At 35.3% G+C, this 13,328-nt stretch overlaps 1 protein-coding gene across 2 annotated transcripts in view; it reads left to right on the top strand.

Annotated features, from left to right (window-relative positions):
• The first annotated feature begins 223 nt into the window (after nucleotides 1–223).
• The window catches only part of LOC110777027 (protein RRP6-like 3), a 34,949-nt gene continuing 21,844 nt past the window's right edge, over nucleotides 224–13,328 (top strand). Inside the window, exons 1-6 of one of the 2 annotated variants that reach the window (XM_021981618.2) lie at nucleotides 224–539; nucleotides 3,854–4,095; nucleotides 4,547–4,645; nucleotides 9,323–9,406; nucleotides 9,618–9,704; nucleotides 11,161–11,287. In XM_021981618.2, the coding sequence (XP_021837310.2) occupies nucleotides 320–539; nucleotides 3,854–4,095; nucleotides 4,547–4,645; nucleotides 9,323–9,406; nucleotides 9,618–9,704; nucleotides 11,161–11,287 (859 nt within the window). In that variant the 5' untranslated portion in view covers nucleotides 224–319. Of the gene's footprint in view, nucleotides 540–3,803; nucleotides 4,096–4,546; nucleotides 4,646–9,322; nucleotides 9,407–9,617; nucleotides 9,705–11,160; nucleotides 11,288–13,328 lie in introns of both variants that reach the window. The other variant, XM_021981620.2, reaches the window with a different exon arrangement.

Genomic DNA, 13,328 nt, shown 5'->3' with positions numbered 1-13,328 from the left:
ACCATTTCTTAATATTAATTATAAACATTACCAAATTTAACTTATCAACATAATCGTCTGTAGCTCAATGGATAAAGCGTCTAATGCCTAAGTAGAAGGTCCTAGGTTCGACCCCTACTTAGTGCCGCTTCGTTAAATAAAAAAAGAGTGGCCCATTTTGAGAGTTTGACGTTCTTTAAACAATATTGAAGGAAATCCTCTTTCTCAAGACTTTGGGCTGATATTCATTTCCTTCCCGCCGCTACAGAGACTCCAACATCCCTCTTCAAAGAAGTGAACGTGTGAACTCAATAAGCAAGCAAAGCGTAAACCAGAGACAATGGGGCAGAAGCACCTGAAAATTAGCATTGCTATCGTCATCGTATGCGTCTCCGCAATCTCTCTCTATTTTACCACCGTTGATCGCCGGAGACGGCGGCGAAACAGATTGTCGTGTTATTTGTCTTTTGAATTCAAGCCACAATCTAATTTCAAACGAGTTTTGGCCGATAATTCTTATTCTCAATTCAAGCATTTCAAAGTTTCTGATTGCAGTAATGGTATGAATTACTCCACTATTGTTGACATTTTTTTTTATTTTGCTCATGCTTTTTCATTGTTTTATGCTGATTTGGAGGAAATGATAATGATAATAATGATTAATGAGTATGAATTAATGGATGAAAAAAAGTTCAAAATTAGAAAATTCGTATACCTAAAATCTTTGTTTAATCGCTTACTTATTTTTTTTTGATATATCAGAGTAAGCTTTCCATTAGCAAAAAAACACACCATTTACAACCTAGAGCAATTGCCTCAAAGTTAAGAACCTTCTAGGAGAAGGACCCAACCAAAAGAGGCAAGACTAAGACAATAGCCATAAAAAGAAACAAAGCAGCTATAGAAGTTATCTTCCCTGCCACCAACTTTGTACACTATCACTAATCTGTGTGTGTTGCACTCTAGGAAATTGCTGATTCCAAAGAGCTTCATTTCTGGCTCTCCAAATTGCATACACTGTTGCATTAACAGCAGCATACATCACATTTTTCTGAAATTTACCTCCTTTACTCTTCCAGTGAATCCACCTGATTAAGCCCATGTAATGCACAATGTGGTCAGGAATACCAAGCCAAATCTTCACTTTCACGAGACATTTACTGCAGTACAAACACTCAAAGAACAGGTGTGGATGAGATTTCTCATGTCTTTCACAAATCAGACAGACTGTGGTATCACAGATACCCATTTTACTCAGTCTGGTTCTAGTCTGCAACCTTCCCTGCACCATAAGCCAACAAATGACCCTATTCTTTGGAATAGAAGGCCTATTCCAGACACCACTGCACCAAGGAACTTTCTGAGTGTGCACAATCAGCTTCTGATACACTTGCTGAATAGAGTACTTAGGCATTTGAGAGAAACACCTCTCATCATAGTACATTTTCAGTTTCTCCTTAACATCACATATTTTTCTCCAATACCATACATTATCAGCCTTAGGCTGATACCCCCACCAGCTCTCTCCTTTTACATAGATAGCATTAACCCATCTAACCCACATGATATCTTGTTTTCTGGCTATTGCCCAAACATATTTCCCCAGGGCTGCAGCATTCCAAGCCTGCACATTCCTGATGCCTAACCCTCCTTCCTTCTTTGTTGCACATACTTTCTCCCAAGCAACATACCCAGGTCTAGAACTAAAGTATGTACCTTGCCATAAAAAAAACTCTACAAATGGCCTCAACTGTCTTAATCGCTTACTCTAGTTGTTGAATGCTAGTCTCTTTTGAAATTTTGGAGAATGCAACATAACTACAAAGTGGGCCATTTGGATATTTACAGGGGTTTAATGGAAATAAATATTGGATAAATAAAGAAAGAATTCAGAAGAGACTTAACAAAAAAAAACACTCGATACGGAAAAATGACTAACACTCAATAAATGATTACATTTTGGGAAAAAACACCTTTAAAATTTTTTTGTTTGAGATAACACATTATATGTTATTCCATCCGTTTTGACTTTTGCACTATTCATACATTCGCTTTGACCATATTTTTTTACTAATATATACAAATCCATGTTATTGTGTAATACGAAGTATGTTGTTAACTTAGTTTTAATGTATATTTTTCAAATATAAATATTTTATAGTTTTTATTAATATATATTTGCATATATTTACGGTCAAACTAGTGCATTGACAAGTTTGCCGGTGAAACTGTTACAAGTATTCTGAAATGGAGGGAGGAATAGTTTTCGGTAAACACACCTTGAGGTCCCCAAAAGACAAAATTTGTGCGTTCACTCCACCATTTCCCGCTCTAACTAAGTGCGTCGATTTCTTTGGTAATCGTTAATAGTGTAATTTACGCACATAGTTGGAGGAAGAAATTGAGATTCAATGCCCGAAAACTTGTCTTTCGACTGAAATTTGACCTTAAGGTGTATTTATTAAAACAATTTACATATAAGGCGTTTTCTCACAAAAAAGTTTAGAAGGTGTTTTTTCACAAAACTTTGACATGCAAAGTTTTTCTCACAAATTTTCCTTAATTATAATCAATATTAGAATTTAACTTAATCTCTAGACATAGGCCCTGTTTGGATAGGAGTTGTTAGCTAGTTTGACTAACTGTTGTTAAGATTAACTGATTTGTTTGTATTAGCTAGTTTGACTAGCTGCTTGTATAAGAATGTTTGGTAATTACTGTTAGCACTTTAATATGTAAAATGACCATTAATGACATCGACATACTTTGTTGTTGGATACTTTATTTCTCATTACTGTTAGATAAATAGTTTATTGTGTTAATTAATTTCTCTTTATTTTTTGAATAAACATTGAAAAATAAAATATTTTTTTTATAAATATTCATGATTTATAAATTCTTGATTTGCAAAGAGAGAAATATTACTAATTTACAAGCATGATTGCAATTGCTTTCAAGTGCTTAAAAATACTACTCCGTAATATAAAATTTATTACCACAAGAAACGAGTAAAGTAAATAAGGTGAAATGAAGAAGACGTGAGTAATGTTTTTAGGAGGGAAATAATGTAGGGTGCCAAGTTTGGTAAGGGTTGTAATTTTAGGCAATATTATGATAAAGTAGTCATTTTACATTCCCTTTCTCAAACCTCTAAATCTCTAATTGCAAAAAGCTCCCATGTTGAGATTTTTTACCCAAAATCTCTTCCAAATACTTCCAATTAGCTTTTTCAAAATGTCAAACCTCTAATTCACCTCAAAAAGCCTTTTCCCCCTCAAACCTCTCCTAACTAAACACCCCCCCATAGTCTGATGAGTAATTGATTAAAATTCTATTTGAATAATGTAACGATATTAGTTGATCAAAGTAGCAGGTAGTTATAGTGTAAAGTTCAGATTGATTTAACCCGCGGTGCATATGTTGCCACAAGCTATGGAGATCGAGCACGAGTTGTCGAAGATTGGAGTGTAAATGCCTGATGTTTTGGATGGAATGCCTGCATTTCTTAGATTTTGGTTCAAATCTTAAATGGTGTGACAAACAATAATAGGGGAGAGACTGAGATATTGCCCTTTGGCTTTTGAATATTGGCAGTTTTTCCCCTTTGAGCTGGTATTATTCATAGTTTGAAGTTTTTTGTTTCACCAAAATCCAGCCGAGTTATCTTTTAATATCTTTGTTTCTTTCTTGTTATGCAAATGCTTGCCCTTTATAAAATATATGTCTGCTTATGCATTTGATAAATTGATTTTGAAACGTCAAACCGATTTAACTGTACAATGGAAACAAACTAAGATGGAATTTTTCGTTTTCCTCCTTTTGAGGATCCATGACAAATTGGGCTGAAGTTAGTTTTGGGACAATCATCTTGCAGCACAGTCATCAAATTCGCACCCATATGAAAGAGATATTATGGCAATGTTGAAGAATCCTCGAGTTGATTATAGCCTTTTCGACGAGATATCAGTGGCGGGAATGAGCAACTCACATGTCTGGGTGGAGTCAGAGTCGCAATTACGAGAACTTGTTGATATATTGAGTGAAGAAAAGGTTTTTGCAGTTGACACAGAGCAACATGGCCTACGATCATTTCTAGGGTTCACTGCTTTGGTACAGGTAATATGTTATACTTAAGGAGTGTTTGGTTTGGTGTTAATCGTTTTTAAGGAAAATAATTTTCCCCTTACAATCATTTTACGTTGTTTGTTTTGGCACGTGATGTAAAACAATTTTCCATAACTCTGTCAATGGCGGAAAACATTTTCCATTTGAAAGGAAGGGAGACCACTTTTCCATTATTCCTCCTTACCTCCCTCTTCTCTCTTCTCTCTTCCCATCAATCCCCACCCATCTATTCTCATTTTCTAGTAAGGAACCAAACAAAAGGAAACTAATTTGGAATTGTATTTTTCCCTTGGGAAATGTTTTACATGGAAAACAATTTTCACTTAAAATGTTTTCTGCTAAACCACATGGAGCTTTATTGCGTATATACTTTGAGGCTTTTGATATTGTAAGTTTATAAAATGTGTTAATCCCATTCCTTACAAACATGTATGTGAAACAGATTTCTACTCAGAAGGAAGATTATCTTATCGACACCATTGCCTTACATGACGCTTTTCATATGTTGCAGTCTGTTTTTTCTGATCCAAATGTTGTCAAGGTAAATATCTATTTGTATATGGCACTTTTCAGTAAACCCGACTACCTATGTGCAAAAGTTGCTTGAGTGCCTCCGGGTGTTATTCAAATATTTCACCTAATGCTGATGTCTTAGCAGCCCTGGAAGGGGGAGGCCTGAATAGTTAAATTTTGGTCCACCCTGAAAAATCTGATTGCCATCAAAGCCAATTCCCGGCAATTATCAGGAAAGTCTGTTCTAAAGATTCCTTATACTCCCAGACCCCCAGTCCTTGCACACTCTACAATTTGTATGTGGAAGGTCTTGGGCTTGGTTCAGGGATAAGTTAATTGGAACAGAAGGATACAAGAATAAACTTAACTATGAGTCTATGCCCAATGCAATGAATTTATCACTTCTGTGGAAGTATACACTAACATTATAAATTATTTATTTTATACTCAATAGTAATACATGTCTATTGACCCATTGTAATTGTGTTAGCAGTTTTTTCAATCCTCTTATATGACATTTAGAATTTGTGTTTTTCTTTTAGTAATGTTATTTTGTTTATGGAGTTCAAAAGTCTCTAAAACTCTCCATCTTTTTCTCTTTTCCCAACTCTTTTTTTGACCTATTTCCTCTCTTAATAATTACATGATTCCATGTTATATTTTCTAATTCAAAGAGTACTTCACCTTTGAGGAGAATAAATTGAGATGCGTCTCTTTTTTCAAATTGGAGTTACCAAAAAACTATGATTCAGTAGAAAGTAATAGAAATTCCAGCATAGTTTAGGTTTGGTCGATAGATTGTGTGATGGAGTATGTCATCAATTGAATCGTATTGGGTGAGTGGGTGGGGGGGAGATCTATAGCCTGGACATTACTTTAAGAGTAAGACAATCTAGCATCATAGTATATTTTAAAATTAGTTTCCAAATCCTAATAAACTTTTTATTCTAAGATTTTACCAATTAATAAAATATCCCAAGAAATAAGTATTACTCTTTTTCTTTTCAAATTATGGCACACAATATGTAGTTACCAAAATTTTGTGGAGCGTGTTAGATTTTTCGCTTCCTTTCGAATCATTTTCATTGCACTTCTCTTATAGTTAAAACTTGCGACATAGAGGAGGGTAAAGAAAAATTGTGGTATAACGGATATGAAGAGAAAATTGGAACACATTTGGTGGAGAAGATCCAATGAACAAAGGATAATGAAATCTACATATGATATGTCAATGATTGCCCCATCCGTATGAAATCTACAGGCATATACTCCATCCGTATGTAAAGGATTGCCCCATTATCCCGAAGTTACCTTTTTTAAGAGTCGTATTGAGTGGGTAGGTGGTCTTTTCCTTTTGTATGTGGTGTAGGAAATAAAGTAGAGAGAGAGAGAGAGACTGGGGAGCATGTTAGTAAAAAAGAAATAGAGCAATATTTCAGGGCTAAACTAACATAAAAAATGGGGTAGTCTTTTAGGGATAAAGGGAATACCGAAAGGGATAAGGTATAACCTCCCTTTTCGTGGAGGCAAATGTGATAAAATTGATAATTTAGGGTGTGCTAGAATTGCCATTTCTTGTTCAGCCATTACTAACTTCTCCCTCCGTTCCTGAAAGTTCTTCCTGTTTCATTTTTTGGCGTTCCTAAAAGTTCTTCCTGTTTCTATTTTTAGACATGTTTTTTTGTCCAAAATACCCTTATATTTCAACTTAATTACACACAATACCTAAGAATCTTTTCATATTCTACCATCAATTTCCCCACCATCTCTTATTTAATTCATTCACATTTCCCCATTCACCCACCCAACCCCACTTTTATGATTTTTTATTACTTTATAAAAAATATCTTCTCTCTCCTTCATTTCTTTATTACTTTCTCTTACACTCAATCATTACTCTTACACCCAATCATTACAAGATTTCATTTTCTTAATTTTCACCCCAAACCTCAAAGAGGAAGAACTTAAAGGAACAGAGGGAGTACTAAGTTTGAATTGCATTTTTAACACTATACGGTATACTGAGAGAAGGGAGAATAAAGTACGACAGTAGTTGTTGTGAGCCTGCGAACCCCATACCGGAGCACGGTGCAGATTTTTATGAATGAAGATCAAATTGGCATTTAAATGGTTTGATGTAACCAATCTGGTTTTGGGTCCATACTCCGGTCCATTCCGAAATTTCCACACCCTTAGGGAAACAAGAGGGTTTTCCTTTCCCTGGCACCTACAATTGGTTTCCTTATTAAGGATAGCTTTACCAATTAGAGTTGTACATATGAGCTGTAAGTACTTGTATAGGTGGAAATCGTGGCATACCCACAAACATGCGGGTGCCCGATTTTCTATGACATTCTGCTAGTTCCTTCTTGTTACAAATGGATTTATGTATTAAATCCTATGAGAGTTGCACGCAAACTAAATTTATGCTACTAGTATTATATTACATCATTTTCTCTCTCTCCTAGAATCAGGTTTCTCTGAATCTTTCATTACCCTTATTCCATAGTGCTGGTATCTCGAATGGGTAAAGACTTAAGCTTCACCCACTCAGACTTAAGGTTGGGTTTGAATCGTTTGATTGTATTTATTAGGCTCCACTCATTTAATCAAATTGACAAATTCATTTTGGATTTCACTCATCTGAAATAAGGAAACTTTATTTTTCTTCACTCACAAGCTAAGGGGTTTTGTGTTTCAGACTTTCAGTGTTTGAAGTCACTTTTCAAAACAAAGGATTGCATGGGGAAAACTTTTCCACTTTTTTTTTCTTCTTCTCATTAACAGTTTTATTGTGTATAGAAATCAAATATGGAGTAAAACTAATATAAGAAAGGTTTATCATATAAATTATCTAAATCTGTCAAACTATGTCCTTAATTAATAAAACATGCACACACAAGCTGAACATATCTATTCACTTCTAAGAACTTTCGCCTTGCTCACCTGATTGTATCCTTACTAAGCTCGAAAATTGTGAAAGCAATTCTGGAACTTTCTGAACTTTTTTCAGCTTTCTGCCAAACTTCAGTCATATAGGACTGTAGAAGTATTTTGAGAAGCCCATGCGTACATTCCGAAAAAAACTGTGTCCCAGCTAGTGGATATGCAAAGATCATGCACATGAACGGAGCTTGCAACAATATGTCCACCCTACCGGCCTCACATCCCAATGGCTGTGATGCCACCAAAAGAAACAAAGAATTAAAGAATCAGTTGGAAGAAAATAATCGAACCATGATCCAAGCAAAATGGGCCAAAGAACATTCAAATGTAGGGTCTTCAAAGATGTGTCCCATGAATATTCATCAAGGAGTGGTAATGGACAAATGAGGTTAGAATGTTAGATAAGGGCTATGTTACTCGGACTCGGGTACGTGTCCCAATGTCTCACTCGGTTATTTTGTGAAAAGAAATTCTTGATTTTAGTCCAAAATGAAGTGTCTAGTGTCCATACCCATGTCCGAGTGTCGTGGATCCGACACGGGTACTTGAGGTAAAATGAAGAGTCCAAGTAACATAGGATAAGGGTTACAGGTCCCCAGATAAAATTAGGTCTTCTTCACCAACCAAAGCTTTTAAAACCCCGCTCAATAATGGGATTGCACTAGTAAAGGAGCATCAAGGTATGTCAAATTACACTTATTCGCAAGAGGTTCAACTGCTTCATGCAAGGCATCCAAGTTAAACGTTGAATTTTGACAATTAATTTTTTCAGTATGTATCGATAATATTGATTAAGTGTACACATTTAAATTAATATAATATCTCTTGACTTGCTTGTTATATAGTTTGATGTATATTGAAGAAAGTCAAAGTTCAATACTCAACCTCGACATGGCGAGTGCCTTAGGTTTATATAACAGAGGGTGTACAACCTAAAAGCCTAGAGGACTAGGTTTTTTTTAAAGATCTAAATTATACATCAGACAAGGGAAACCATTGCCCTGAGAATCCATTGACATGCGCCTATAACTCTATAAGAGCCATGAAAATGATTTTGTTCCTTAGAAAAAGTATTGATCAGAACCCCCTCTTAATTATGCTGCACACTACAGAGTCATAACATCCTGTCGTCATTCCTTTCTTAATTATGATGCACACTACAGAGTCATAATAGCCTGTCGTGATAGCACTTTCCATCCCCTATGTCACTCAAAGCCTTTACAATGTACTTGTGCTCTAGACTAGAGATCGAGAGACTATAATTCTGCTGCTTCAGGAACTTTGTAACCTAAAAAAGAACCTATTTCATAGTTCAAAGAAACAGAAGTGGATAAAATGGCTTCCGTGGCAGTTCCACATGACATAAGTACTTATAAAGAGAGAGCTGCATTGACCATTGGATGTACTGTTTACTGTTGGTAATCGATTTATTTAACCTGCTATATTTGGCTGGTAAAAGATAGGGTAAGCTGCATCTGACCAGCTATCAACTGTCACATGCAGCATACTGCAAGTTTGTTGTTCAGAATTGTAGCTAAATGTTTTGAACAGCTGAAGTTTTGGATTATACAAATGCGTCCACACAAGAAGCCCTATTATATCTTTCTTTTGTTCTTTATGTGTTAGGAATCGAGTGTGTCCAACTAATTGCTGAATGTTATGTCCGCGATATGGAATTATTAGCCAGTCCCCTCCAACTAGGTAGCTGTGTTCATTGAAATATGAAGGTTCCATTGATTAATTTTCCTCACTTATGCAGGTATTTCATGGTGCAGACAGTGATGTACTTTGGTTGCAGAGAGACTTCCACATATATGTGGTTAACTTGTTCGATACTGCAAAGGTTGTTGTCCTCTTCCTTAGCACAATGTCATTTACAGGTCTATTGGTTGAAAGGGTTCATTGGAAATTTAACAAGTCCAACCGCTGTTGCAATTTACAAAGTCTATTGATAGCAGAAATTGGGTTTCTTGACGTTTACAATGCATGATTTTCTTGTTGATAATCTTCTTTTGAGATGCTCGCGGTGATGCTTCTCCATTACTGTGTTACAGGCATGTGAAGTTCTATCAAAACCACATAAATCCCTGGCGTACTTACTTCAGAACTATTGCGGTGTTACCACAAACAAATTATTACAGGTAGAGTCCAATCATTCCATTGTTCAAGCTTACACTCTTTTGTTAAATATTTGAATTTTCATTTCGTTGCCTCTTAAATTTGCAAGAGTTGAGGGGGGGGGGGGGGGGGGGGAATAAGGGATTCACATTATGTTCAGGAAGTTGGAATTACGAATTCGAAGGCTGATGGCATAGGTAGGTTGAAGTAAAGCACCTCTTTATGGGTTGTGCTCGTCTCCATCAAGTTTTGCTTCAACTTATTCTGCCTTTCTGTTTCACAAAAGAGGGTTACGCACATTGGTGATTGCTCAGTTATTCCAAGCTAGGTATTTGCATCTATGAATAGGAGCAAAGTGCATTTTCATTTTTCAAACAGTATATTGAGTTCTCATTTTTGTTTGGTAGACAAAGTTATTTAAAGGTGATAATTTGTTCGGTGAAGTAGTTTGAGCCATGCTTGATTATCAAATTTCTTATTGTTGGAAAAAGGAGGACGTCCTAGCATTTTCCTTGTAGAAGGATGTGTGAGAACTTCGGCAATTGCAATTTGAGCTTTATAAGTACACAAATGCGGCTATGATTGGTATATTGCAGTGAATAATACAGAGAATGAATTGTTGATATGTATTTTTGATAAGGCATAACAAATTAAGATAAAAAGCTTAAAACATATTTATAGAATCGCTGTAGTTCCGTGGCTAATCTTTCATATCAAATGCTTTCTCAAATTTTGATTTTTAAAATTTTTTATAATTGCACCATCTGATGTTTCAATCACGCTACTGATGCCAAATTTTAGCTCATTGATATCTCTAATGATACATGAGTAAAAATTATAAAAAGTTGATAATTTGAAAATATATATCGAGAAGAATCTAACAATTATAATTTCTTATTTATAAATCATAAAAAATTGATAAAAGAAAGTATGTAAATAGCGTAAAAGTGCAAATGGTGCAATTATATTAAAACACGGAGGACGTAGCTGTCAAAGCAGATCATGTTTTTGTTTAACGACACTTCTATTAAGCAGCATATCGGTTTATAATATTTAGAATCTTTGTTTCTAATATTATATATAAACAAAAGACACAATAATAACACTAAAGAACTCTAGATTTCATTCTACTCCATAAATATTGCACACAAACTTGTTACTTGTTAGGTTTTAGAAGCTGTTTGAAAGTTCTTTATCATTTTTCTTTCTTTGCCACATTCCAGATCTTAAGAATGGGAGGTTTGTAGAAGGAGATATTAGGCTCTGTTCAATTCGACTTATTTTGACTTTTTCATACAAAATAAGTTAAGATAAGTTTAGAATTTCACGCACAAATAAGTTACTTTCGGGCAAAATAAGTTTCTAATTTCAATAATTCAGATAAAATAAGATAAGTTCAGAACTATAGATAAAATAAGTCGAATAATACGGAGCCTTAATATAGAGTAACTATTAACGTGTTATTGCCACTTTGTCTAGCGTGAAGATTGGAGACAACGCCCTCTCACCGAAGAGATGGTGGAGTATGCCCGATCAGATTCACATTATCTTCTTTATATTGCACGATGCTTGATCAAGGAGCTTGAAGCAAAGGATAAAGATAAAGGTACAATTCTAGTGTTCCATTTGAACTTTAAATTGTTGTTGGGGGTTGAATATTAGATGCAATAACATGCATATGCGATCGAAATCTCAATATGAGAGAGAAATTCTCATGCATCCATCGACTCAAGCCTGAATACTCTGCATAATAAATGAAATGTCGTCCCCTTGTTTATAGAGTAAAAGACTTGATCAAATAAAAGAAAATTAAAACAAAATAAATCTTTGTACTAAGCGATTGAAAGCTCAGAGGTTCAAATATGAGCTATGTTACTTGGACTTTTCATTTTACCTCAAGTACCCGTGTCGGATCTTCGACACTCGGACATGGGTACGGACACTGGACACTTCATTTTAGACTAAAATCATGATTTTTTTTTTCAACAAAATAACCGAGTCGGACATTTGGACTCGTACTTGTGTCCGATATGGGTATCGAGTTCGAGTAACATAGAATATAAGAAAGAAATTCTCACACATCCATCCTGGTTAATATGCATAGCACATGAAATGTTTCCCCCTTGTGTATTATAGAAGACCTTTCTAATAAAGAAACTAAAACCAAAATAAATCTTCATACTACTACGATATTTTTTTTAAGAGAACACATCATTCCTAACAACCAACTGGAAGGGAGCTCTTCAATCTGAATGAGGTGATTTATATGGGAACCAAGTATCTTTGCATATGAAAGTCCAATGCCCACATGAGCTAAGAATGTTCTTACAAAAGTAATGCTATAGCATGAAACTGTTTCCTATCCCGTTTTATTACAGCTTATATGTCTAATTGCTGCACAAGCTGTATCCAATTCTTGCTCTTGTATTGTTCTTACCCATTTTGAAAATATTTTTTCTTATAGGTTATACTCCCCCCGTCCCAAAATAGTTTTGACACTTATAAGGCACACAGTTTTAGCAGATAGGTTGTTTAGTTATCAACTATTATTTTATTAGAAAAAAAGTAGATGGGAAAGTAGATAGAGGGGTATTTTTTTATTGATAAGTAGATAATGAAGTGTTTATTTTAATGTACGTGGGAGTGAGTGGGACCCGTACTTTATGGCAGTTGAAAGAGAGATGTATTAAAATACTTGTAGGGTCTTTCTCAAAATAGAAGTGTAAAAACTAATATGGGACAGATGAAAATGGAAAATGGAAAGTGTGAAGACTAATCAGGGACGTAGGGAGTAGTACTCAAATGTCATTACCGATAAGTTTTTAAAGATTAGATGGACTTTTTCCTTATAATTGCGTTCTCCAACGGTTTCTTCGCCTGTAATGAGTTTTTGTGTGTTCAGAACTAAGGATAGTAATATATGATAGATAAGCTTAAGGCTTGCAAAATACAGATTGTGTTTGAGAACTTTCGAGAGGTGCTCTTTCTCTCCTAATTCCACTCAATATATTCAACATACCTTCTACTCTCAACTCTTACTATTTTTAATTATAGCAATCCAAAAAAGACATGGACATTAATAAAAAAGCTAACATCGCAGAATGAAAGCTATTATGACAAAATGATCTTTGCTTGCAAAATACAGATTGTGTTTGAGAACTTTCGAGAGGTGCTCTTTCTCTCCTAATCCCACTCAATATATTCAACATACCTTCTACTCTCAACTCTTACTATTTTTAATTATAGCAATCCAAAAAAGACATGGACATTAATAAAAAAGCTAACATCGCAGAATGAAAGCTATTATGACAAAATGATCTTTAATTGCTGCTCGCTTGTATAGTGGTTCTGCGTCCTTGCAAGGTGTTGACCGCAACTACCAAGGCCCCTTTTGACTTTGCTTGTCTTATAGTGTAAGTGTGCATAATTGGTGGCTTCTATTGAGTAGGTGAGTTCATTGCACTGCCCACCCAAGACTCACCTTGTCCTCTAGGTGAAATGCCGGAAAACGTGATCTCATCATTGGTGCCTCCTCCCAAGTTGCTTCAAAATCAGACAAGCCCTTCCACTTAATTAAAACCTATGTGTTCTCCTCTTCATTTTTCTCGGCCAAGCGGACCGGTGTAAGTTGCTCCGGTATGTCAAGT

Source organism: Spinacia oleracea, chromosome 2 (genome assembly GCF_020520425.1).
Source record: "Spinacia oleracea cultivar Varoflay chromosome 2, BTI_SOV_V1, whole genome shotgun sequence".
NCBI classification, from domain to species: Eukaryota; Viridiplantae; Streptophyta; class Magnoliopsida; order Caryophyllales; family Amaranthaceae; genus Spinacia; species Spinacia oleracea.
Note: the sequence above shows the minus strand (reverse complement) of the source record. Positions and strands in the feature narration are given on the sequence as shown.